Source organism: Dasypus novemcinctus, chromosome 18, assembly GCF_030445035.2.
Source record: "Dasypus novemcinctus isolate mDasNov1 chromosome 18, mDasNov1.1.hap2, whole genome shotgun sequence".
In the NCBI taxonomy this organism is placed as follows: domain Eukaryota; kingdom Metazoa; phylum Chordata; class Mammalia; order Cingulata; family Dasypodidae; genus Dasypus; species Dasypus novemcinctus.
Genome location: NC_080690.1, coordinates 17,504,184 through 17,531,026, shown reverse-complemented (window position 1 = coordinate 17,531,026; position 26,843 = coordinate 17,504,184). Strand labels below are relative to the sequence as shown.

The 26,843-nt window shown below is 41.1% G+C and overlaps 1 protein-coding gene and 1 non-coding gene across 3 annotated transcripts in view; one reads left to right on the top strand and one right to left on the bottom strand.

Moving 5' to 3' along the window:
* Nucleotides 1-3,879: 3,879 nt before the first annotated feature.
* The window catches only part of IST1 (IST1 factor associated with ESCRT-III), a 42,897-nt gene continuing 19,933 nt past the window's right edge, over nt 3,880-26,843 (bottom strand). Inside the window, exons 5-10 of one of the 2 annotated variants that reach the window (XM_004456716.5) lie at nt 11,368-11,451; nt 10,727-10,837; nt 9,580-9,792; nt 8,884-8,976; nt 7,583-7,631; nt 3,880-5,416 (exon numbers count right to left, since the gene is read on the bottom strand). In XM_004456716.5, coding sequence (XP_004456773.1) covers nt 5,217-5,416; nt 7,583-7,631; nt 8,884-8,976; nt 9,580-9,792; nt 10,727-10,837; nt 11,368-11,451 — 750 coding nt within the window. In that variant the 3' untranslated portion in view covers nt 3,880-5,216. The remainder of the gene's footprint in view (nt 5,417-7,582; nt 7,632-8,883; nt 8,977-9,579; nt 9,793-10,726; nt 10,838-11,367; nt 11,452-26,843) is intronic. The other variant, XM_004456718.5, reaches the window with a different exon arrangement.
* Nucleotides 8,266-8,372, top strand: LOC111763732 (U6 spliceosomal RNA). Its single transcript, XR_002796539.1, has one exon. It is a non-coding gene; the product is annotated as a U6 spliceosomal RNA (small nuclear RNA).

Sequence of the window (26,843 nt, the reverse complement as noted above, 5' to 3'; positions counted from 1 at the left end):
TGAGGCGATTGAGCCCCTGCCTACCACATGGGACATCCCAGGTTTGGTTTCCAGTGCCTCCTGGAGAAGATAAGCAGATAAGAGCTGAGACAACAGGAAGATGCAACAAGGAGACACAAAGAAGAAACACAATGAGACAATAAAGCAGGGAACAGAGGGGACTCAAACAATTGAATACCTCTGTCCCACATGGGAACTCCCAGTTTCAGTTCCTGGTGCATCCTAAACAGATGAGCAGACAGAGAGCACACAGCAAATGGACAGAAAGGGCAGAGAGGAAGCGCAAATGGGGGACAGGGGGTGAATAAATTTTTTTAAAGGTGATTTGTTTAGAGAAGGAAAAAAATGCAATTCAAATTATTTAAATTGAAGATTTTCATGCAGACTAATCATTCTAAGAATCTAGACTTCAAAGGCTACTAATTAAAATACAGCATAAACTAACATAGTTTCTAATGTGGAAAGTTACTTCCATACTAATATCCAAGAATGAATATAACTGCTATTTTGGCTGAATTACTTTGTGGTGTTCTAGCTTGTCACTAGGGAATGAAGCCCTCATACCAGAGAACATCATATCCTAAAACTAAAGGAAGTAGTAATCAGAATAAACTTCTACTAACACCTTTTTTTTTTTTTTTTAACTTTAAAAACACTTTTCTCAAAATATATTCCTCAATTGCAATGTACCACACTAAAGAAGTTGATGTGGGAAAAGTGGAGGGTGTGGGGAGTGGGCATATGGGAATACCCTATATTTTTTTAATGTAACATTTTGTGTGATCTATGTATCTTCTAAAAATTGAAAAATTTTAAAAAAATACTTTTCTGCTCTCAACTAATTGTGCATTGTGAAAAGACAATGGAGTAAATTTATTGGGAAAAATTCTTGCATCACAAATTCAAAAACTGCCCAAATTATTTGGTTGTCCTGGCATTGATATAATTAAGCTTTTTTAAGGAAATGAATGACAAGTTGGTGCTTGCAAAAAATTTTTCATATAGATTTTCATCAGTGTGGTCTTTAAAATATTCAACCTCAAGTTTTATTAAAAAAACGAAACAAAAAAAAACCAGTACCCCATTGACAACAGTGAACCAGCTAATACCAAGGAAAATAAAAAGAACCCATAAATTGGGGAGCAGATGTAGCTCAAGTGGTTGAGAAGCCTGCTTCTAAGGTACAAGGTCCAGGTTTGATCCCCAGTACTTCCTAAAAACAAAACAAGGGAAGCAGATGTGGCTCAAGTGACTGGGCTTCCGCCTACCACATGGGAGGTCCCAGGTTCAGTTCCCAGTGCTTCCCGGAGAAGGCAAGCTGGTGTGGTGGCAGGTGCAGGAAGCTGACACAACAAGAGACACAAAGAGGAAAAACAATGAGAGAGACGAGAAACCAGGGAGCTGAGGTGGTTCAGGTGATTGAGCACCTCTCTTCTACATGGGAGGTCCTGGGTTTGGTTCCCAGTGCCTCCAAAAGGAAATGAGCAGACACAGAGAGCACACAGCAAATAGACACAACAAGCCACAGCAAATAGACACAGAGAGCAGACAGCCACCACAAACAGAGAAGGGAGTGGGGATAAATAAAAAATCTTTAAAAAAACAATGAAAAAACCAACTCTCATTGGGAAGCTGATGTACCTCAGTGGTTGAGCGAGGCTTTCCAAGTATGAGGTCCTGGGTTCAATACCCGGTACCCCCTGGAAAAAAAAAAGAACAATTAAAAGAATACTGTTATAGAGACCTGCTGGCAGGCCCTGAATTTGAAAAATCGTCTCTTTTGCTGAAAGGTAAAAAGTAATGCCAGAACTCAGTACTTTTATCTTTAAAAATGATGATAGGAGAAAAAACTATTACTCAAAAGCCAGTTTTTCATGGCTGTTAAATTTTATTGGCATGTTCCTGTGTTTATAGCAGACATCTCTTGGCATGCCAGGGACAATTTTCATTATTTCTGGTATTCATTTTATTCTTTCAACCTACTTGTGCTACCCCTTGAAGTTTCCATTTTAGATATTTTTCAGAATTGCCAAAATTTGAATAGGATTTGAATAATTTATCATTTCATTGCAACTTAACTGTTTTCTTGTGAAAGTCATGCAGTGACTACTATTTTAACATCCTTAGGTGTCATTTTATTCTTTTTAAAAGTATTTTCCCTTTTAACATCTTTTTGCCTCTCTAGTTTCCATCATATAACGTTTTTCATGACTATATCTCAAACATTAGCACACAGGTTAAGTTTTTAAAGTGGAAATTAAACTGTCAGTCCTTCAATATATCACTCAAAGTGTGTTGTTACTGTTTTTCCAGGTTATTACTTTAGATCCAGTCTTGCGTTCCTTTCTAATCCTCACCAGGGTCATCTTTTTTTTAAATTAATTAATTTTTATTTTTTTATTTCTCTCCCCTTCCCCCCGCCTCCAGTTGTCTGCTCTCTGTGTCCATTTGCTGTGTGTTCTTCTGCATCCATTTGTATTCTTGTCAGCGCACTGGGAATATGTCTCTTTTCGTTGCATCGTCTTGCTGCATCAGCTCTCCGTGTGCGCTGCACCATTCCTGGGCAGGCTGCACTTTTTTCATGCTGGGTAGCTCTCCTTACAGGGCACACTCCTTGCACATGGGGCTACCCTACAAGGAGGACACCCCTGCATGGCACGGCACTCCCTGCGCGCATCAGCACTGCGCGTGGGCCAGCTCATCACAAGGGTCAGGAGGCCCTGGGTTTGAACCTTAGACCTCCCATGTGGTAGGCATCTGTTGGGCCAAATCCACTTCCCTCAGAAGGGCCATCTTGATGGTACTTTTGTTTCTGCCATTCTACTGGCCTTTGGTAAAGAAAGTAAGTCGGGTAAGGTTAGGTAACTCCCTGGCTGGTAATTTAAATACACCTTGTATCAACATTTTGTATCATTGGGAAAACTCATTTGTAGCTGCTTAGATTACAGACTGACATAATACACAATATCATCATGTTCACTTTATGAGTCTCAAAATATCTGCTCATCATTTTGCTAGGAAACCCAATTTACCAAGAATACATTTCATCCTATAAATAGCTGGTCCTCAACCATTAGGTAGCAGGAACGCTCCAACCCCTGACAGTAAAGCATTAAAGGAAGTTTTGAGTCTTTAGTTTTTTAATCCCTCCAACATTAGCAACAATGTAGTTTTCTCATCTTTCTCCTTTTGTCTTCAAAAAGACCCAGAAAGATGATGCGCTAACAGATATGCTGCTACAAAAGCTCTCAAGTCTGTTAGGAATCCAGTGGCAACAGAGCACAACCTCAAATGACCAGGCAGCCATGACCTCAGTGGGAACTGCACTGACATTTAATCCTGTTATCTCCTATTTTGATTTACTTCAGAGCATACTGATTAGTACTTAATCTTTGTATGGCATACTTTAAAGATTATAGAGGTATGTAATATATTTTGTTCTTAATTCTCTAAGTAACTTCAAGTTCCTAAGTCTATGGGTCTGGGGACTGTCATGATAAGGCAAACACCGTTAACAATCATGTGAGATGAACCAGCTCTGTTCCCAAGCAGCAAGTTAACAGACTACCACCCAAGTTCCACAATGGCTGTGGGAAATGAGTCAGAAGAGAGTTCACTGCAGCTTATCAAAAATAAAGATACAAAGCAGTAAGTTTGAATGATGGGAAGCCCTGTCAAACAGCAGTAACAAATCAAACTCAGATACTATCTGGACTTAAATCCAGAGATCGAAGTGGGCCCTTTTCCTCCTCCAGGCATCCGCACTACTGAAGGAGCTGAAGCTGAAGTCTGGCTCATTCACCACCAGAGGTCACTTGCTTTAAAAGTGCCAATAAAATCCAAACTTGCACTTCATTTCTTGACCAAACACAGGGAAAGTAGGGCACAGAATCTTTTTAACTTTATTAGCAGCTACCGAGCTATGAGATACAAACCAATCAAAAACATTAAAGTTGCGTGAAAACTGGTATGAATAGATACGACACTGAAGAGAAAGTCATCTTCCAATCCTCGAAGTCATCGCTGAGAAAGGATGACCTTAACCCAGGGAGCAAGGGAGCAGATAAGTTACGATTAGAATCTCATTCATCCAGGAAGTAGTGAACAACTATAGCCACATGGACACCAAAAGATATCTGTGATTAGTTTTTATGTGTGTTTTTTTGTGTTGTTTTATTGTTTTTTTTTAAAGAAGTACCAGGGATTGAACCTGGGACCCTGTATATGGGAAGCAGGTGCTCAATCACTGAGCTATGCCCGCTCCCTATAATTAGATTTTAAAGGTTTCACTTAATTCATAAAGTTTTCAAATTAAAACAGGAACTCCTCTTTTCCTGTAGACGTTCCAGCTCATTACCCAAGAGAGAATTGAGTATTTCTATTAAGGCAGCTGGAAGCCCACTCTGGCCTTGAATGGCCAATTTCTATCCAATATGTGGTCTGTCTTTCCTCTGCTAGTAATACAATCAAACAGAATGTTACAGGAAACAACAATGTATGCAGTGCTGTCCTTTGATAAAAAGGAAACACAGCAGTCAAAATAAAGCAAAAAGCCACAGAGGGCTCCCTGAGAATCCAGTAGACCTAAGAGAAGCCATCAACTTTCCAAATAAGCTTTGCAACTGGATCCAGGTAGAACAATGCCCTGCAGCAAAGAGTCTTATATATGCCAATGAGAGGGCCCAGGTACCAGGAACCATTACAATGGCTTCCTGAGTCATTTTCTCTCTCTCTTATTCATATTAGAGAGCAAGAAAACACATACCTTGGCCTTGAGTCTCACTCACCACAAATCCTCCTAAACAGGGATTTTTTTTCCTAAGTCTGGAAACTCAGCACATGGCTGAGACACCTGTGAAGTGCTAGTGTCCACTGTCCATTCAACGATGGCAGCACTCCTCTTAATACTTTCACTTACTCTCCTGTGGAGGGACGGAGGGCAGGCCAGGAGAGAACCTGGGATCACACCTATAGGAAACAGACCAGTACAGCTGCCAGGAGCCAGCTGCTCCGGTCTCATAGAACTTCCAGTCATTAGTCTCTTAGGCACTATAGAAAACTGGAAATCAGCAGAATTTGGTAGAGCAGGAGGAGAGCCCATAGGAAGAATGCACTCGGTGATGGTTAAGAGATGAAAGAGGATTTCATGGAGATTCTTTGTTACAAGGAGAAGCTGCTCAGTCCCAGAACTAGGACGCTGCCTGGTACAAAAAGGCCTATGTTTTCTTTTTCAGCTCTTCAAATCTTCGGGAGAGATCATCAAAGTCAATGTCTTCAGATGCTGAGGTGTTGGCACCAGCAGATGCACTTGGTAGTGTGTCTGGCACAGATGGCAACTCTGGCAGTACAAAGTTATCATAATTATCTACAGGTCTGGAAGGGGGCTTTGCAGAGGCTTCTGGCTTGGGTCCAGGACCTAATCAGGGCAAGGAGTACAGTGTTACAAATGCCAGAGAAATGGCTCAGATCATTTAACCCACAATTCCCTTTGAAAGAAACAATAAAACAATTAAAAGACAGGAGAAAAACATGGTTTTAAAATACTCATTTAAATTCAATTCTAAAGGCCAGTGCAAATATTCAGGACAAGTAACATCTATATCTTCTAATTTTGGTCGAATCCTATCTGAATTACTTTCCAATAGTGAGAAAAAAGTTTAAGGGGAAGTCAAAAGTGTGGTATGTCAAGACAGGTACACAGAGCATTTATTTAAACAAACTTCTTTCATGAAGGTCTGCTCCATAACAACAAAATGCATGGAATGGTGCTATAATTTTTTTTTTTTTTTAAGATTTACTTTGCTTCTCTCCCCTGCCTCCCCCCTGCCCCCATGGTCTGCTTTCTGTGTCCATTCGCTGTGTGTTCTTCTGTGTCCGCTTGCATTCTTGGTGGCACCAGGAATCTGTCTCTTTTTGTTATGTCATCTTGCTGCGTCAGCTCTCCATGTGTGCTGCTACTACTGGGCAGGCTGCGCTTTTCTCACGCAGGGCGGCTCTCCTTACAGGGCACACTCCTTGTGCGTGGGGCTCCCCTATGCAGGGGACACCCGTGTGGCATGGCACTCCTTGCCCGTGGCAGCACTGCATGTGGGACAGCTCACCACACAGGCCATGAGGCCCTGGGTTCGAACCCTGGACCTCATATTTGGTAGGCAGATGCTCTATCAGTTGAGCCACATTCACATAATTTTGTTGAAACAAATATTGCTTCTTAATATCTAAGCCTATTTAAGGCTTAGGGAAAAAAATTCATAAAGCATGTTAATATCCATATAGTTTGATGTAATGGGATCTGATCTATACTTTTAGCCTTCTGTTTTTCATGTAATAAATTTTTTAAGATAAAATCATCCCCCTCTCTATCTACTGTATGTTTCCATATATTGAAATTCTAGAGCAGGCAAAATTAAAACTAATTTAATTTTCTAGTTATAGAATATCAAAACAGTGGTTGTCTCTGCAGGGTGCAGTAGAATAGACTGTAAAGAAACTTTCTTAGGTGACAAATATTCTAGATCTTGACTGGGATGGGTGGATCATGTGTGTAAGTATCAAAACTCATCAAACTATATACTTAAAAGTCTGTGTGTAGGGAAGTGGACTTGGTCCAATGCATAGGGCGTCCACCTACCACATGGGAGGTCTGCACTTCAAACCCCGGGCCTCTTTGACCTGTGTGGAGCTGGCCCACGCGCAGAGCTGATGAGTGCAAAAAGTGCCGTGCCACACAGGGGTGTCCCCCGCGTAGGGGAGCCCTACGCACAAGGAGTGCACCCAGTAAGGAGAGCCACCCAGCACGAAAGAGTACAGCCTGCCCAAGAACGGCACCGCATACATGGAAAGCTGACACAACAAGATGATGCAACAACAACAACAAAAAGAAACACAGATTCCCGGTGCCACTGATAAGGATAGAAGCAGCACAGAAGAACACACAGCAAATGGACACAGAGAGTCGACAACTGGGGCGAGGGGAGAGAAATAAATTTTTAAAAAATGAAAAGGAGAAAAGATGGAAATTTAAAAAAACAAAACAAAACAAAAAAGTCTGTGTGTTTTACTGTATGCCTCAATAAAACAACTGTCTCCAATTAATTTTTAAAAGTATCTTTCTTTCTGGGGTGCTTATAATGTTTTATTTTTTGATTGTGTGAATAGCTGCATGGGCAAGCTTGCTTTGTGAGAATTCACTAAACTGTACACTTATGATTTGTGCACATTTCCCCCTCTTTGACTTCTCTTTAATGCCCAATTAAAATTTATAATGCCCAATTTTTAAATTTTTTTTATTTTTTGGTATTTCCAGGCACAGTGGAAGTTGAAGCGGCAGAAATAAAAATAAAGAATTTGAGGGTGACCGAAAAACAAGAAGATGAAAAATAAGATGAATGAAAAAGAAAATTGACACATAACAGAAACAGGAAACTGTGGAGATTCCGTTTTAGCCATATTGTTTTTGGGGAAGGACAAGGCATATGGGTAAAATACCTGGGAATGAAAACAGTATCTGAGGGAGGAACAGTAATGAAAAAACAGCAGAGAGTTCAGCACCAAACTTTGAGGGTTTCAGGCTCACACTTACCAACAATCTGTGCAGAAGAGACATTCTTATCAGCATTAATGTCATCAACCTGAAACACAAAGATTGTTACTAGAGGAAAAAGCAATGGCATCACCGAAGAAAGTACTGATACTGGAATAATGCCATGTTTTCCAAAAGCTAAGCTGCTCACCAAAAACAGCAGATCCTGCTCCAAAGAAATTCCTCCTCCACTCCCTAGACTTCTTCCTAAGTATCTCCCAACTAGGTAGACACCATGTTAAACTCTTAACAGCCAAGCAGAGAAAAAGGAAATTCTTACCACACCATAACTTGTTCTTTAACCTCATACCTCCACCTTCCAGGCAGAGAGAAAGCACTAAATCAGTGAACACATCTACCAGAACCAAGTCCTCCAATATTGATGAAGATCTACTATCTCATTCCTACAGACGGTCATGGGCAATGCTTCAATGCATGCAAGGCCAAAGCGTAAGAAAAACTCAAGTCCAAGGTAAAACACATCAGCTAGAGAAAGAATCCAAAGGAAAGAGGACTTGCTCAGGAACAGGAGATCTTCCTACATGAATAATTTGCATTGCAAATACTATACTAATTTGTTTTCTCAGTAATGCATCAAATTGAAGTGGGTTTCAAAAAGCACATACTGAGGAAATCAGGCTGGAAGGAAACAAGTAATGCCATTCTGATTTAAAGCTGTTACAGTGCTGGCTTCAGCAGCACATATACTAAAATTGGAATGATACAGAGAAGATTAGCATAGCCCCTGAGCAAGAATGACATGCAAATTAGTGAAGTGTTCCATATTAAAAAAATAAAAAAGATGTTAAACACCTACAGTTCAACACATTACCATATTAACTGGTTATTACCACTTTTAACCACAAGACTAAAATGTGAAACTAATGCTATAGGCTGAAATTTACTAACCAGGCACTTCAGCTTAAGTAAAAAACTGAGTCACTATTTTTTAACAAAACTTCCTATACATGACTGTTGACAGTTTCTAGCACAAGACATCAGAACCTAAGGAGATTCTCTGCCTAGCTAGTCAAAGAAAAGACAGTCTAGAGCTTTCTGAAAGATTTGTAGCTCCTTCCTGATTCCTGGCTTAATTGCAGACAAAGCATTGCGACCAGCAATGCTGCCACCACCGCCATGCCCATTTCCAGGGTAGTATGAAAGCAACACAAGAATCCCCAAGCAAGAACAATGCCAGTACTAGGAGTTGATCAAAACATTGCCTTCCCTGTGGCCATTATTTTGCTCTCTCTTCATGGGTTCACACTCCTGGCGCTTACAAAAGAGACTCGGGCACTTACAGATTCATACGATGGGGGAGTTGCTGGTATCTGAGGTGGATGAATATTAGAAAAGGCCTGGTAAGTCCCCACTGGCAATCCATTGTAATCTGACTGCAAGAGGAGAAAAGCAATATCAGAGGCACTGCCCCCTAATTGTCATTTCTGAAGTTTGTGTATGTATGTATGGAATATATATATTCAAAAACCCCAAAGGGCCACATGTGGTCAAAAGGATTCCAGATTCTCAAAGATCTATAAACAAAGAGCTGTTTGTTCCTCAAATTACCAGATTAATTAGTTCAATGTCTGCAAAGAAAGATTCTAATCAGACTCTCTTACTAACAATGTCCTTCATCTTCTTGTCTACAAGGAGATTTTTCTACCTGGTAGTAAGTGGCTGTTAATTATTTCTGGAAAAAGCTACTAGCATCCCTGCAACAGGTCCCAAAAGTTTTCAGTAAATCTACATGGATATGGTTTTTCCAGTATCATCTCTCTACATTTTCTCTCTACAGCTGAACCAAAAGACTTTCTCAAATCCAAACGACAAACTATTTTTTTCCACAATATGGTCATTAGGTGAAGACCAAATGTTTTTACTGCTTAATCCTCTTGATAACTTACAAATCCTGATTATATTCACAGAGCCAATTTGTCATCTTCTGTCACATTACCCAAAGTTTATATCCATACTCTACTTATGTGTCTACTTACTGGTCCCTTTGGAAGTGGATATGAGAAAGGAGTACTTGGAGATGGCATGGGCATGGGCATAGGCATGGGCATTGGCACTGTTCCATCAGGCCCACCAAGTGGTGCTGTGAATCCACCACTCCCTCCTCCACCTCTTCCAGAGCTGCCTTTCTTCACATCGTCTGTAAATCCAACATCAATAAGATCTGTCTCTACCCCAGGAGGAGCTTCTGCCTGAGAAATTAAGAGAAAGCCACATCATTAACCAACATTGCAGGCCAGTTTCCCCCAGGAAGTCATCTGTGAGACAGAGATGAGCATGTAGGGAGTTTATTGGGGGTACGCTTGAGATCAATACCTGTAAGGGAAGTGAAGGACAGAGGACTGGACAGAGGGAGAAGCTGGGCTGCAAAGCAGTCACAAAAGAGGCCTCAGTCAACTCCACAGGGGGTTTAGGAGTGGGATGAACCTAGAGAGGTATCCCTGATTGGGGCAAAGAAGCAAAGTCTTTAAAGCCCTGCACTGACCTATTATTGGAGGCAAGCTGCCCCTAAGAAAGGAGGTTTAACTTTGGTTGAGGCAGCTCTCTTCAGCTAAGGGCCATTTCTGGAGGGATACTCAACTGCGTGTGTGTTTGCAGTCATCAATACTCTCAAGACTGGGGTATAATTACTCCTATTCTGAAATGGGAAGGAGGGGAGGTCTGAGCGGTACAACAAAAGCAACCTCCATTCATCTTAACTGCTGAATGATTATTGTTTGCATATTTACCCTCCTCACAACTATAAGCCTCTTTAGGAGGACCTTGCTTTTATGAATTTCTGTATTCTCAGCTTACTGTGTACTGTCTGGCACACAGTAAGCACCCAATAAATGTTTCATGAACTAAGGGATCTCACATCCTTGAAGTTCACAAAAAAGCAGCAATAACAATGCCACTTAACACCTCTATTAAGGCCTGTACCTCCTCAAAGTTCTTTCAATCATTCATCTTATCCTTAAATACCCTGTGAGATTCTCAGGCATATTTATTGTCATCTAAAAAAGTACTTTGGAACAGAGTCACACTCCCCCATACAAAGCTGAGGCAAAGAGTACAATCAATTTTCAAAGAAGGTCATTATCTATAGACTCATTTTTCGTTGTACTTTGAGACATCTATATTTACCATGACCACAGAGTCAGGCTCATAGGGCACATTGTAATTCTTGGCAATTTCAATCAGGTATCTCTCCACCAGGATTTTGGGTGGAGCCTCCACACTCAATTTGTGCATTAGCTGTAAGGAAAAACCCAGGGATAAGTTAAAATGCATCTATACCAACCAGCCTAACCCCAACCCATCTCAGTAATTCAATTCTGTTCCTCTCATTTTACAGGCAAATCTGAGGGGCAAAAATTAGATTCACTGGTTTGATAATTTTTTCAGAGTCACAAAGTACATTACAAGGCCCATGTTTCTCTCTCTCTCTCTCTCTCTCATTCTCTGGTTATTGTTGACCCAGATAATGGTAAAAAACGGAGAAAGATGCCTTCCACATTTGAATTCATCTACCCTTTCCTTCTTTCCACATCACTTCCACCTCCACAAGACACAAGAGGTAAAATGTGTGGTAAGACATAAAGGATGGGGAAAGGAATGATACAGAGGATCACGATCAGAGATGTAGGGCAGGGGTACGATATTGCTGCACTGCCAGACAGACAGTCTTCCTTCTCACCTATGGAATATGCAACCCTGGATGAATTCAACAAAATAACCTGGTCCCACCCGGCCCATTGCTTCATGTAAATAAGAATGTTCGTTACCCTGTCATTCACAGTTCCAATCTGGTTGGTCCTACATAACTTGCCATATTCCTTGCTATACTTGGCACAAAGCTGATCAGCAACCTATAGGGGAGGAAAAAAAAAAACTAAATAAAAGTGGAAACCACTCCATTAGACATGCTTCAATCTTCCTCCTATCAACAGTAAACATGCTTCTTTTAAACAATTTTTTAAAAACTGGGTTCTGTAAAACCTTAAGTGGTGGTACATTTATTCATTTGTTTACCCATCCACTGAGCAGCAACTATATGGTGAAACTATTATAAGCATTATAATAATCACACAAATAAAGGTACAAATGTAGCTATGAAAAGTGCTACCAAGGGAAGGCACAACATGCTATCAACAGTTTCTAACAGGTGAATTAGATCTAATCTGCAAAGTCAGGGATGCTTGACTGAAATGTAAAAGATGAGTAGGCTAGGACAGCGGACTTGGCCCAGTGGTTAGGGTGTCTGTCTACCACATGGGAGGTCCGCGGTTCAAACCCTGGGCCTCCTGGACCCGTGTGCAGCTGGCCCATGTGCACTGCTGATGCGTGCAAGGAGTGCCCTGCCACACAGGGGTGTCCCCTGCGTAGGGGAGCCCCACGCACAAGGAGTGCGCCCCATAAGGAGAGCTGCCCAGCGCGAAAGAAAGTGCAGCCTGCCCAGGAATGGTGCCGCACACACAGAGAGCTGAAACAAGATGACAAACAAAAAGAAACACAGATTCCCATGCCACTGACAACAACAGAAGCGGACAAAGAAGACACAGCAAATAGACACGGAGAACAGACAACAGGGGTGGGGCGTGGGGGAAATAAATAAATAAATCTTAAAAAAAAAATAAGTAGGCTATTAAGGAGTTTTGTTTCTATCACAAGAACAAGAGAAAGTTAATAAGGGGCTTTAAAGCAGGTAGAGTAGTGATATGATTAAATCTGTGGTTTTGTTTGTTTTTTAAAGATGTTTTTATTTTTTTATTTATTCCTCTCCCCTTCCCCACCCCACCCCCCAGTTGTCTGCTCTATATCCATTCACTGTGTGTGTGTGTTTTTTTTAAAGATTTATTTATTTTATTTATTTCTCTCCCCTCTCTCCCCCTCCCTTCCCCCGGTTGTCTGTTCTCTGTGTCTATTTGCTATGTGTTCTTCTTTGTCCGCTTCTGTTGCTGTCAGTGGCATGGGAATCTGTGTTTCTTTCTGTTGCGTCATCTTGTTGTGTCACCTCTCTGTGTGTGCGGCGCCATTCCTGGACAGGCTGAACTTTCTTTCACACTGGGCAGCTCTTCTTACGGGGCGCACTCCTTGCGCATGGGGCTCCCCTACGCAGGGAAATCCCTGCATGGCAGAGCACTCCTTGGGCGCATCAGCACTGCACATGGGCCAGCTCCACACGGGTCAAGGAGGCCAGGGGTTTGAACTGCGGACCTCCCATGTGGTAGACAGACGCCCTAACCACTGGGCCAAGTTCACTTCCCCACTGTGTGGTCTTCTGTGTCCACTTGTATTCTTGTCAGCAGCACCTGAAATCTGTGTCTCTTTTTGTTGTATCATCTTGCTGCGTCAGCTCTCCATTTGTGCGGTGCCATTCCTGGGTAGGCTGCACTTTTTTCGTGCTGGGCAGCTCTCCTAACAGGGCACACCCCTTGTGCACGGGGCTCCCCTACACTACAGGGGGGACACCCCTGCATGGCACGGCACTCCTGGAGTGCATTAGCACTGCACGTGGGTCAGCTCATCACATGGGTCAGGAAGCCCTGGGTTTGAACCTTGGACCTCCCATGTGGTAGGCAGACACCCTATCCATTGGGCCAAATCTGCTTCCCTTAAATCTGTGTTTTGAACAGAACTCGCTAGGCTGTTCTGAAAGAATGAAGAACTGACTCCAGGAAAATGGATGTGGCTCAACCAACTGGGCTCCCACCTACCATATAGGAGGTCCAGGGGCCGATGCCCAGGGCCTCCTGGTGAGGGCATGCTGGCCCACGCAGAGTGCCAGCCATGTGGGAATGCCACCCTGCGCAGGTGTGCTGGCAGACACAGAGAGCTGGCACAGCAAGATGACACAACAAGATTCAAAAAGGAGAGAAAATAAGAAGACATAGCAGAACAGGGGAACTGAGGTGGCACAAGAGAGTAATCGCCTCTCTCCCATTCCGGAAGGTCCCGGGATTGGTTCCCAGAGCCACCTAATGAGAATACTAGCAGACACAGAAGAACACACAGCAAATGGACAGAGAGAGCAGACAACAGAGGAAATGGGGGAGGGGAGGTGAGAAATAAATAAAATAAATCTTAAAAAAAAAAAGAACAGACTGCAGGAAGTAAAAGTAGGTGTAAGGAAAACATTCATGAAGTTACTGTAATAATTCAGGCAGAAAATAATAGTGGCATTGGACCAGAGTAGTCCCAACAATCTGGGAGCCTAGCGAAGGGGCTCTCAGTTCATAAGTAGATAATAGGGGTACCTAGAACCTATGATATGTTTGCCATTTATCTTTTATGGTGTTTGTTTTTCATTATAATGTAGAAAGCTTTTATTTTTTTATTTAGATTAATTTATCACGTTGCTTATGGCTTTTGTGGCATATTTAGGCCCTTACCATTGTGAGATTTTTTTTTTTACATTTGCCTAAGTTTTCTTCTAGATCTTCTATGGCTTTGTTTTTCAGAAAATACATAAATCTTTGTTTCATTTTGACATAAAAGAGTACAGGATAGGCTAAAAACAGGAGACTGGGCCTAAGTCTGTGTAAGTAATCATTGCATACACTCTCCCATTCCTCTACCCACAGAACTAAATGACTACGCACACCACCCTATCCAAATACAGGAGAATTACTATCTGAGAAGGTTAAACTAGAGCAGGAGTTCTTAACCTTTTTTGTTCCATGGACCCCTTTGCCAGTCAGGTGCAAACCATGGATCCCTTACTAGGTCCACACTGTACTATGTATTATTTAATAAATATATCACACCCATGCTAACATGACCCCACAAGAATTATGTGGGTTTTTTACATTTAAATTCAAGCTTACAGATTTCTTGCTAAGAAACCCTGAACTAGAGGGACTCTGGACTCCAAACACAGCAAAGGGCAGGGATACTTAGTAACAATAGGAGAATTCGGTCTAAGTCTTCTCTATATGAAACAATGAGATTCCTGGCTTTCTTCTGGACTCAGAATACTGTAGCAAGCTATATTAATCAGCCAAAGGGGTGCTGATGCAAAATACCCAAAATCCGTTGGTTTTTATAAAGGGTATTTATTTGGGGTAGAAACTTACAGTTACCAGGCCATACGGCATAAGTTACTTCCCTCATCGAAGTCTTTTGCCATGTGTTGGAGCAAGACGGCTGCCAACATCTGCCAGTGTTCTGGCTTCCTAGGTTCCTCTCCTCCTGGGGCTTGCTTCCCTCTGGGCTCAGGGTTCCTCTCTTCCCAGGACTTGCTTCTTCCAAGCTTAGGTTTCCTCTCGTTCCGGGGCTTGCTTCTCTTTCCTGACAACCAAGCTCTTCTGTGTGCTTACTTCCCGGGGCTCCAGCTCAAGACTCCAAATAACTCTTCTGCCATGTCATTTTCTCTCTGAGTCCCCGCCCAACAAGGGGGCAGGGATGCAACATCCTACTGACGTGTCCCAATCAAAGCCTTAATCATTATTTAATCAAGTAAACCTCTGAATCTAATATAATCTAATATGTCCAGAGGAAAAGACCAGTTTGCAAACCTAATCCCATATTTCTTTTTGGAATTCATCAATAATATCAAACTGCTACATAAGCATACACCCTCCAAGAAAGATATAGTAGGGTACCTCTCTGGGGAAAATGACCAGCCCAAGGAAAGAAAACAAGTTCTTGACAGATACCAGTTCTCTTTAAGAAAGAGGTTAGCTTGCTCACTCAAAAATGAGGGCATCTGGCAATAAGCTCCACCCGTGAACCCAAGATGTTCCAATCAGATTCTAGTGTCTTTCCAACTTAAATAAAAACCAACAACCAAAGATCACCAAACATTTCCGAAAAGCCTCTACAAGACAATCTAGAACAAAGAAATAGAAAAAAGGAATTTGGAGGAATTAAACACTGCAGAAAGAAGAAAAGTTAAAGAAACTAGAGAGAAAGACATGGACTCTGTAATCTCCCAGAAAAATAGCTAGAGGACAGGTTGAAATGGCCTGGAAAAAAATATGTTCGAAGGTTTAGGACACCAGGGGAAGGCTGGATACCATCCAGAAGATGGACACAGGAAAAAAACTCAACGGCATGACCGAGTAGGAGCTGCAGCTGCAGCTGCTGGCAGTCTTCCCCAACCCTAAGAACAGCCAATTTTTAATTCTACAGCCTAGGGCCAATGGCTACAAACAATGGGAACAGCAGCAATCCACCTCCCCAGGAAAGAGGATAGAGAGGGATGAAGGCTAAGGCTGATTTAGCTTTTGGCCAACAAATCTGGTCAGCTGTGTCCCACAAGCCCTTCCAGGATGGAGGGGCCGCCATTTTTTGCCCTGGGAGGCAGCACAACCCTGAAGAGATCTGACCATCTCAATCACCCTCCCTACTGACTGGGACTGGTTTGAGAGGAGAGGGGAGTGGAATTATTTCCTACCTGGGAAAAAAGAGGAAGCCACTGGCAAAGGTTAGAGAACAACCTGAGAAATTTGAACTGTGAGACTTTGAACAGCCTACAGGCAGGATCCTGTCACATTACTATGGTCAGTGTTACAACAAACACTTTCTGACCAGGCTTTGATCTGAGAGGGTTGCCAAAGAGCACCATCTGCTAGCAGAACAAGGAAGTGAATGAGAGGAAACTGAAAGAAAAGAAGAGAGGCTTTTTGCAACCTTTCCAATCTCCTTCCCCAAGGTCCTTGGAAGGGGTCTGCAACCCATTACTGGGACACTATGACCCAGATTTGAAGAACCAATAGGGACAATCCTAAAGACCTAGAATAGGCTGAACCAAGAATCAAAGAACTGCAGTAACACAGTCTCCTACCACTAAATTCCAAGAGATAAATTAAGAATCAGAGTAAACTCATCATCATAATCAGATGCCTAGAAATCAGCAAAAAATTACAAGTCATACTAAGAAAATGGAAGAAATGGCTCAAGCAAAGAAACATATCAAAGCCCCAGATGAAACACAGGATTTAAGACAATCAATGAGGTTCATAAAAATCTCAAAAGTGAAATTGATAAGTTAAAAGACAGTAATGTCTATAGAGTTAAAGGGCATCAGGAAGACACTGGATGTGGAGACAGTGGCCACGGGAGTTGCAGAGGGCAAGGAGAGGGAAGAGATGAGATGTGGGGGGCATTTTCGGGACTTGGAGTTGTCCTGAATGATACTGCAGTGCAGATGCATGACATTATATATCCTGCCATAACCCACTGAATGGACTGGGGGAGAGTGTAAACTGCAATATAAACTATAATCCATGAGGTGCAGCAGTGCTCCAAAATGTATTCACCAAATGCAATGAATGTGAGACGATGATGAAAGAGGTTGTTGATGTGCGAGGTGTGGGGTGGGGTGGGGTGTGGGGTATACGGGAACCTCTTATATTTTTTAATGTAACATTTTTTGTGATCAATGTATCTTTTTTAAAAAGACAAAAAAATTAATATACAGGAAAAAAAACACTGGACAAAGACAAAGAAGAATTTGAAAAAAATAGAAAAATTAGAGCTCATGAGAATGAAAGACACAATATGTGAAGGAAGATGGCCCTCTGACAGGCCCTTGATATTGATAACTGCTTTATGAACCTTTACACTTGAATTGGAAACTCAGCCTAGCATTACAGGGTGCCTACAAGGTTGCTCCAATGTGGCCTTTCTCTAAGCCAAATCCAGCATATAAATCCAATACCTTCCCCCCAGTGTGGGACGTGACCCCCAGGGGATGAGCTTCCTGGCACTAAGGGATTACTACCAGGCACCAACTAGCACTGCAACTGGAAAAACACCTTGACCAAAAGGGGGAAAAGGTAAAGACAAATGAGTTTATATGGCTAAGAGAATTCAAAATTAGTCAAGAGGTAATTCCAGAGGTTATGCTTATGCATGTCTCAGCAGGATCTCACTGACTGCCAAAATAGATACTACCCAAAATAGCAGGGATCCTGAGGGCTCTGGAGACATCCAGACACTATAGTCAGGGCAGATAGCTCAGGAGTCTGATGCCTTGCCAGTGGGCCCTACTTTGGAATTTATGCTTCCCAGGGTGAAAGAGTTGGACTCAGTTGTGGTTTCCCTACACATGGCTCTTCTGCTCTTCTATTTGAACCTATAATTAATACTGGAGTTGGTAGGTGTACATCCAGGAGACTTAAAATATTTGGACTGTCCATGTGCTAGCTGAGCCCTAAATCTCAATGGAGTTGCAATACCTACTCTCTAGTTCATTGGTCTTACCCAGGACAACTCAACTACCAAAGAAGTGATGATGAACAACTATCATACCAAGGAACCAAAAGTGCCTACAACCACAAGCAAGAAAGTTCCATTCATCAACCCTAATGGATCGCAGCCCCCTCTCAATTAGAGGCGGAGTAGACATCACCATCCCAGAATCCTCAGGACTGGGGAATGAACTATGGACTAAAGTAGACTTACTGGTATTCTATTCTAGACTTAGTGTGATTCTAGCAATGGAAGAATTTATATTACTGATGTGGAGGCAGTGGCCACTGGAGGTTCTAAAGGAAGGGAGAGGTAAACGCAGGTGCGGTATGGGGGCATTTTTGGTACCAGGGAATTGTCCTGAATGACACTGCAACAACAGGTACAGGCCATTATGTATCTTGCCATAACCTACAAAATTGGGTGGGAGAGAGTATAAACTACAATGTAAACTTTAATCCATGCTTAGTGGGCAATGCTCCAAAATGTGTTCATCAATTGAAATGAATGTACCACACTAATGAAGGATATTGTTAATGTGGGAAAATGTGGGAGGTGTGAGGAGTAGGGTATATGGAAATCCCCTATATTTTTTATGCAACCTAAGTATCTTTAAAAAAAAAAAAACAAACAAGTGTACTATGGTGGCATTTTTGGGACACTGGAATTGTCCTGAATGATGTTGCAGTGATGGATACAGGCCATTATATATATTGTCATAACTTACAAAAATGTGTAGGGGAATTTAAACTATAATACAAATTATAATCCACAGTTAGAGGCAATGCTCCAATATGTGTTCAGCAACTGTAACAAACATACCACACTAATGAAGGAAGTTAATATGGGAAAGTGTGGGAGGGGTAAGGAGGAGGGCATAAGGGAATCCCCTACATTTTTATGTAACATTTATATAATCTATATACTTCTTTAAATTATTTTTAAAATACATTAAATGCAAAAACAAAACAAAACAAAACAAAAAACGACAATAGGTGAGATCAAAAACACATTAGGAAAATTTTAAAAATAAACATTAGAGGGAGTAGACATGGCTCAAACTGTTGGCTCCTGCCTCCCACATGGGAGGTTCCAGGTTTGGTTCCCAGTGACTCCTGAAAAAAAACGAGACAAACAAGAAACATACATGAGGAAGTGTACTCAGGGAAGCCAATGTGGCTCACTGGTTGGCTTCCTGTATGCTAGGAACAAAAATTACAAGAATACAACAGTGAAACTGAAATGAGAGAAAACAGAATAAGTGATAGAAGACAGAACAGATGAAATAGAAGAGCAATCAAGATAGTGAAAAGAATGGAAAAAATTGAACAGGGACTCACTCCAAGAGTTCAATGATAACATGAAGCACAAAAACTTACATGTCATGGCAGTTCCAGAAGGAGAAGAGAATGGAAAAGGGGGAAACTGAGTATTTGAGGAAATAACAACTGAAAATTTCCAAACTCTCATGAAAGAAATAAATTTACATGTTCAAGAAGTACAGTGTACCCTGATCAGAATAAATCCAATTAGACCTACTCCAAGACACAAACTACTCAGATTGCTTAATGTCAAAGAGAAAGAGAAAAACCAGACAGCAGCAAAGGAAAAAACCATCACATATAAGGGACACCCAGTAAGACTTAGTGCAGATTTCTCATTAGAAACCAAGGAGGTGAGAAGACAATGGTATGATACAATTAGGATACTGAAAGAGAAAAATTGCCAGCCAATAATTCTTTCTCCAGCAAAAGTAACCTTCAAATATGAAAATATTCACAAATAAAAATATTATTTGTGAATAAAATATTTACAAATAAACAGAAATTAAGAATTTGAAAAAAATAATCTACCTTTGCAGGAAACATTAAATGAACTTTACAGCCAGAAAGAAAAAGACAAGGGAAAAAGGCTTGGAAGGAAGTGTAGAAAGCATGAATAAAATAAAGGATACCCAAAAGAGTAAAAAATAGTGACAAAAATAAGATATGGCACATGAAAGCCAAAGAATAAAATGGTGGAAGTAAATAATGCATTTACAGTAATATCACTGAATGTGAGTGGATTAAAAGTCCCAATCAAAAGATACAGAATGGACTGCAAAAACGTGAACTATCTATATGCTGCCTACAAGAGACTCACCTTAGAGCTAGGGATACAAATCGGCTGAAAGTGAAAGGCTGGAAAAAGATACTCTGTGCAAACAGTAAACAAAAAAGAACAGGGATATCTAAATTAATACCGGAAAAAAACAGATTCTAAATGCAAAAAAGTTCTAAGAGATACAGAAAGCCATTATATATCAATTAAAAAAACAATTCACCAGGAAGATATAACAGTCATAAATATCTATTCACCTAACCAGGGTGCCTAAAAACACATGAGGCAAAATGGCAAGACTGAAGGGAGAAACAGACTTCTCTACAGTAACAGTTAAGAGACTTCAACACACCACTCATATCATTAGATAGAACCAGACAGATCAACAAGGAAACAGAGAACTTGAATACGATATAAGTTAGACCTAACAGACATATACAGAATGTTGCATCCCAAATTAGCAGGTTATATTCTTACATTCTTCTCAAATGCTCATGGATCTTTGTCCAGGATAGAACACATATTGTGTCACAAAGCAGTTCTCAATAAATATAAAAAGAATGATATTATACAAAGTACCTTCTCAGATCATAATCTAATGAATTTGAAAATCAATAGGAAAAGGGAAAATTCACAAATGTGTGGAGGCTAAGCAACATACTCCTAAACAATCAATAGGCCAAAGCAGAAATTATAAGTGAACTGGTAAATACATTGAGACAACTGAGAACAAGAACAAAACGTATCTCAACTTACAGTGAGGGAAACGGCTGTGGCTCAATCGATGGGCTCCTGTCTACCATACGGAGGCCCTGGGTTCGCATCCCAGGGCCTCCTTGTAAAGGCAAGCTGGCCCATGCCTGCAGAGAGCTGACGGCATGGGCTGCGGAGGGCTGCAAAGCAAGATGACAGAACAAAGGGAGACAAGCAGACACAGAAAACACGCAGTGAATGGACACAGAGAGCAGACAACAAGCAAGCCCCAAGGGGGAGGTGGAAGCACTTACACAGGAAAAAAAAGAAAAGAAAACTTATGGGATACAACAAAAGTAGTGCTAACAGGAAATTTACAGCCCTAAACACCTATTTTAAAGAAGAAGAAAGAGCTAAAATCAAAGATCTAACTGAACAACCAGAGAAACTAGAAAAAGAAGAGCAAAACCACTCTCAAAGCAAGCAAGGGAAAGAAACAATAAAGATGAGGGCAAAAATAAATGAAATTGAGGGAAAAAAAGGAGAGAAATCAACAAAACCAAAAGCTGGCTCTTTGAGAAGATGAATAAAATTGACAAATACACAGCTACACTTTAAAAAAAAAAAGAGAAGATGAAAATAAATAAAATCAGAAATGAAATGGGGGATGTTATGACCAAACACACAGAAATAAAAACGAGAGGATGTTATGAGAAATGGTATGCCAACAAACTAGACAACCTAGATGAAATAGACTAATTCCTAGAAACCAACAATCTACATTCACTCTACAAGAAATATAAGAATTCAACAAAGAAATCACATTTAAAGAGATTGAAATCTCCCAACAAAGAAAAGTCCAGGACCAGATGGCTTCACAGGTGAATTCTACCAAGTATTTCGAAAAGAATTAACACCAATCCTGTTTAAACTCTTACAAAAACTTGAAGAGGAGGAAAATTGCCCAACACATTTTATGAAGCCAACATCATGATAAAACCAAAGCCAGACAAAGATACTACAAAAAAATATATTGTAGACCAATCTCTAATGAATACAGATCTCAACAAAATATGTCAAATAGAATCAAACAGTATATCAAAAGAATTACACACAATGACTGTAGCAGTTTGTTAAGGTAATGAATACCAAAAATAGATATTGGATTATGTTTGTAATCTGGTCTGTACCTGGGCATGATTAAGTTATTAGGGCTTTAATTGGGCCACGTCATTAGGGTGATAAAAGGCATGGCAGGGAAGCAAACTTGGCCCAATGGATAAGGCATCCGCCTACCACATGGGAGGTCCACAGTTCAAACCCCCGGGCCTCCCTGACCCATGTAGAGCTGGCCCACGTGCAATGCTGATGCGTGCAAGGAGTGCCGTGTCATGCAGGGTGTCCCCCGCGTGAGGGAGCCCCATGTACAAGGAGTGTGTCCCGTAAGGAGAGCTGCCCAGCGCGAAAAAAAGTGCAGCCTGCCCAGGAATGGGGCGGCACACACGGAGAGGTGACACAACAAAATGACGCAACAAAAAGAAACATAGATTCCCGGTGCTGCTGATAAGGACAGAAGCAGAAGCAGACAGAAGAACACACAGTGAATGGACACAGAGAGCAGACAACTGGGGGGGGGGGGGGGGGGGAAGAGAAGAGAAATAAATAAATCTTTTTTTTTAAAAAAGGCATGGTAAAAGGACAGAGTTGGGGGTTTTCTGATGTTGGAGTTTGACGCTGAAGTCTTAAGCTGGAGCCCCAGGAAGTCAGCACACAGAGGAAAGAGAAACAAGCCCTGGGAAGAGAGGACCTGAGCCAGGAGAAGAACACAGAGGAAGAGAGACAGCTCCTTAGACATAGCAGAAACCCAAGAGAAAGAGACAGAGCCATTCGCCTGATAGTCTACAACTGACCTTGTGGAGAAATCAGGGAGCCTGAACCCTGACAGACATCGGCAGCCATCTTGCTCCAACATGTGGACATAGACTTTGATGAGGAAAGTAACTTATGCTTTATGGCCTGGTAACTTGAAGCTCCTACCCCAAATAAATACCCTTTTTTCTTTTTTTCATTTTTTAAAAATATTACATTCAAAAAATATGAGGTCCCATTCAACCCCACCGCCCCCACCCCACCACTCCCTCCACAGCAACACTCTCCCCCATCATCATGACACATCCACTGGCATTTGGTGAGTACATCTCTGGGCATCGCTGCACCTCATAGTCAATGGTCCACATCATAGCCCATATAATCATTATGGGACAATTCTTTTTTTTTTTTTAAGATTTATTTATTTATTTAACCCCCCCCCCCCCCCCAGTTTTCTGTTCTCTGTGTCTATTTGCTGCGTCTTGTTTCTTTGTCCGCTTCTGTTGTCGTCAGCAGCACGGGAAGTGTGGGCGGCACCATTCCTGGGCAGGTTGCACTTTCTTTCACGCTGGGCGGCTCTCCTTACGGGTGCACTCCTTGCGCGTGGGGCTCTCCTACGCGGGGGATACCCCTGCGTGGCGCAGCACTCCTTGCGCGCATCAGCACTGCGCATGGGCCAGCTCCACACGGGTCAAGGAGGCCCGGGGTTTGAACCGCGGACCTCCCATGTGGTAGACGGATGCTCTAACCACTGGGCCAAGTCCGTTTCCCATAAATACCCTTTATAAAAGCCAGCATGGGAAGCGGATTTGGCTCAACTGCCAGAGCGTTTGCCTACCATATGGGAGGCCCAGCATTCAAACCCAGGGCATCTTGACTCCTGTGATGAGCTGGCCCACATGCAGTGCTGATGCACGTAAGAAGTGCTGTGCTACACAGGTGTCCCCTGCATAGGGGAGCCCCACATGCAAGGAGTGTGCCCCAGCAAGGAGAGCTGCCCCGCATGAAAAAAGTGCAGCCTGCCCAGGAGTGGCACCACACACATGGAGAGCTGACATAGCAAAATGATGCAACAAAAAGAAACAGATTTCCGGTGCTGCTGACAAGAATGCAAGCGGACACAGAAGAATACACAGAGAGCGGGGGGGGGGGGGGGGGGGGGGGGGGGGGGGGGAGATCAGGAAAAATTTGCATTTACAACAGCAATAAAAAGACTCAAATACCTAGTACCTAGGAATCAATTTAACCAAAGTACAGAACCTATATGCAGAAAACCACAAACAATGCTAAAAGAAATCAAAGTCCTAAACAAATGGAAAAACATTCCACATTCATGAAGAAGTCTAAATAAAGTGAAGATGTTAATCCTACCCAAACTGATTCACATATTCAATGCAATACCAATCAAAATTCCAGCAGCCTACTTTACAGAAACAGAAAAGGCAACTACCAAATTCATTTTGAAGGGAAAGTACAACCAAATAGCCAAAAGTCAAAAAAGAAAAGCAATGTAGAGGACTTTCACTGCCTGACCTTGAAACACAGTACAAGGCTACAGGGGTCAAAACACTATTTTTATGCCATGGTACTGGCATAAAAATCAATGGAATAGAATTCAGAGTCCAGAATAAACCCTCGCCTCTATGAAAAAAGGGTTTTTGACAAACCTACCAAGTCCTTGTTAATAGGACAAATCAGTCTCTTCAACAAATGGTATGGGGAAAACTGGATATCCATAACCAAAAGAATAAAAGAGGACCCCCATCTCACTCCCTATACAAGAACCAACTCAAAATGGATCAAAGACCTAAATACAAAAGGTCTATTTTATACAAAATATAAAACTACTAGAAGAAAATGTAGGGAAATATCTTCAAGATCTTGTGGTAGGTGGTGGTTTCTTGGGCCTTACCCCCAAGGCACAAGCAACAAAAGAAAGAATAGATAAATTGGACCTCCTCAAAATTAAACACTTTCGCACCTTAAAGGACTTTGTCAAAAGGGTAAAAAGGCAGCTGACTCAAGAGGAGAAAATATTTGGAAATCACATATCCAGTAAGGGTTTAATATCCATGATATATAAAGAGATGCTACAAATCAACAATAAAAAGACAAACAATGCGATTAAAAAATGGGAAAAATTACTAAGGAAGTTGAATACAGTCTTGCCATGTGACCCAGCAATGCCATTACTAGGAACATACCCAGAAGAACTGAGAGCAGAGACACAAACAGACATCTACACAACAATGTTCATAGTGCATTATTCACAACTGCCAAAAGCTGGAAATTACTAAGGAAGTTGAATACAGTCTTGCCATGTGACCCAGCAATGCCACTACTAGGAACATACCCAGAAGAACTGAGAGCAGAGACACAAACAGACATCTACACAACAATGTTCATAGTGCATTATTCACAACTGCCAAAAGCTGGAAATAACCCAGGTGTCCATCAACTGATGAAAGGATAAACAAATTGTGGTCTATACACACAATGGAACATTATGCAGCTGTAAGAAGAAATGAAGTCATAAAGCATATGACAACATGGATGAACCTGGAGGACATTATGTTGAGTGAAGCAAGCCACACACAAAAGGACAAACATAATATGACTGTGCTATTATGAAGTAAATATATTGTATAAACTCATGGATTTAATAACTAGAATATGGGTCACCAGAAAATAGAATGAGGGTAGAGAATGGAAAGCTGAGGGTTAACCTGTGCAGAACTGGTAAAAAGGTTGTTAATCTTCGGAAATGAATAGAAAAACTGAGTGTAGCAGTTTGAGATTATTTATGAACCCCCAAAAAGATGAGGATTATGTTTGTAAACAGGTCTGTTTTTCTGGGCATGATACCCTTTGACTGTATTAGATTCAGCTGAAACGCCTTTGATTAAATTATGTTAAGATTAGGGCTTTGATTTGACCATGTCAGTATGGTGTAACTCGAGTTAAGTCCCTGACTCCTTGGTGGGCTGATAAAAATGGGCACTCACTCAAGAAGACACAGAAGAAGATAAACAGAAGAGAGAGCTCCAGAGATGCCAGAGGAGAGAAGGCTCAAACAGCTAAAGCCCGGGGAGAGATGAGTCATTTGCCTGATAGTTTGCAGATGATATAGGAAGCCCTGAGAGAGGAGCCCTGTGCCAGCCTGCAGTTGAGATTGGAAGAAGCTGGGCCCACAGAGCCTTAAGAGAAAGAAGGAAGGAGAGACCAGAGATCACCCACCATCTTGCTTCAACACATGGCAACTGACTTTGATGAGAAAGCAACCTTGAGTTAGACTCTTTAGGACCTTGTAACTATAAGCTTTTACCCCAAATAAACACTCTTTATAAAAGCCAACAGATTTCTGGTACTTCACATCAGCATCCCTTTAGCTGACTAATACAGTTAAGAGTACAACATAGTGTTTATAACTAGCAGTGCTATTATATGGATATGATAGCTGTTGAAAGGAAAATTCTAAAATCATGAATATGATACAAGGATGTATGTTAATCTTTGGAAATGAATAGAAAACGTAAAAGCCCAACATAATGTTAGTACCTACTATTATGTAGGTAAGAAGGTGGTTTAAAGGGAATGTCTAAGGTCATGTATATTACTAAAAGGAAAGCTAAAAATTGTAACATAGTACTGTTTAGCATAGTAAAACCTCATGTCAAGTATGAATATGGGTAATATTGCATTATCAGACTTTTTCTTTTAAACTGAATAATGTATGTTAATGTTACAAGATGTTAATATCCTGACCCCCCCCAAAAAAATACATTATACTAAGTGAAAGAAACCAGACACAAAGAACATATTATATGATTCTATTTATATAAAATGTAAATATAAATCAATTTATAAAGTTGGAATTAGATTAGAGGTTTTGTAGAGGCGAAGGACAGAAGGATTGTAGAAGTGACTGCTAGGAGTGTGGAGTTTTCCTTTTAGGAGTAATGAAATTGTTCTAAAAGTTTCTGTGGTGATGAATCCACAATACTGTGAGTACACTAAAAGTCACTGATTGTACACTTTGGATAGATTGTTTGGTATGTGAATACATCTCAATAAAACTGCTTTTAAAAAAAAAAGAAACTACAATTAGCATTCTCAGAGAGATATTAGATATGATAATCATAAAACAATAACAGGACACTAATAAAAAAACATTTAGAGAATTAAAAACAACACCTGTAAAATAAAAACATACATAAAAGGAAATCTCAGTAAGAGATATGATTGAGATAATCTTCTTCAAAGAAAACACAAAGGCAAGGCTATAGGAAATTGTAAAGAAAAGAATACAATTGAATTTGTTTCCTAACATATTCAAGTTGTGAGGAGGATTTTTTTTGGTTAATGTCTATCTCTTCCATTTGATTCTAAGCTTCATGAGTAG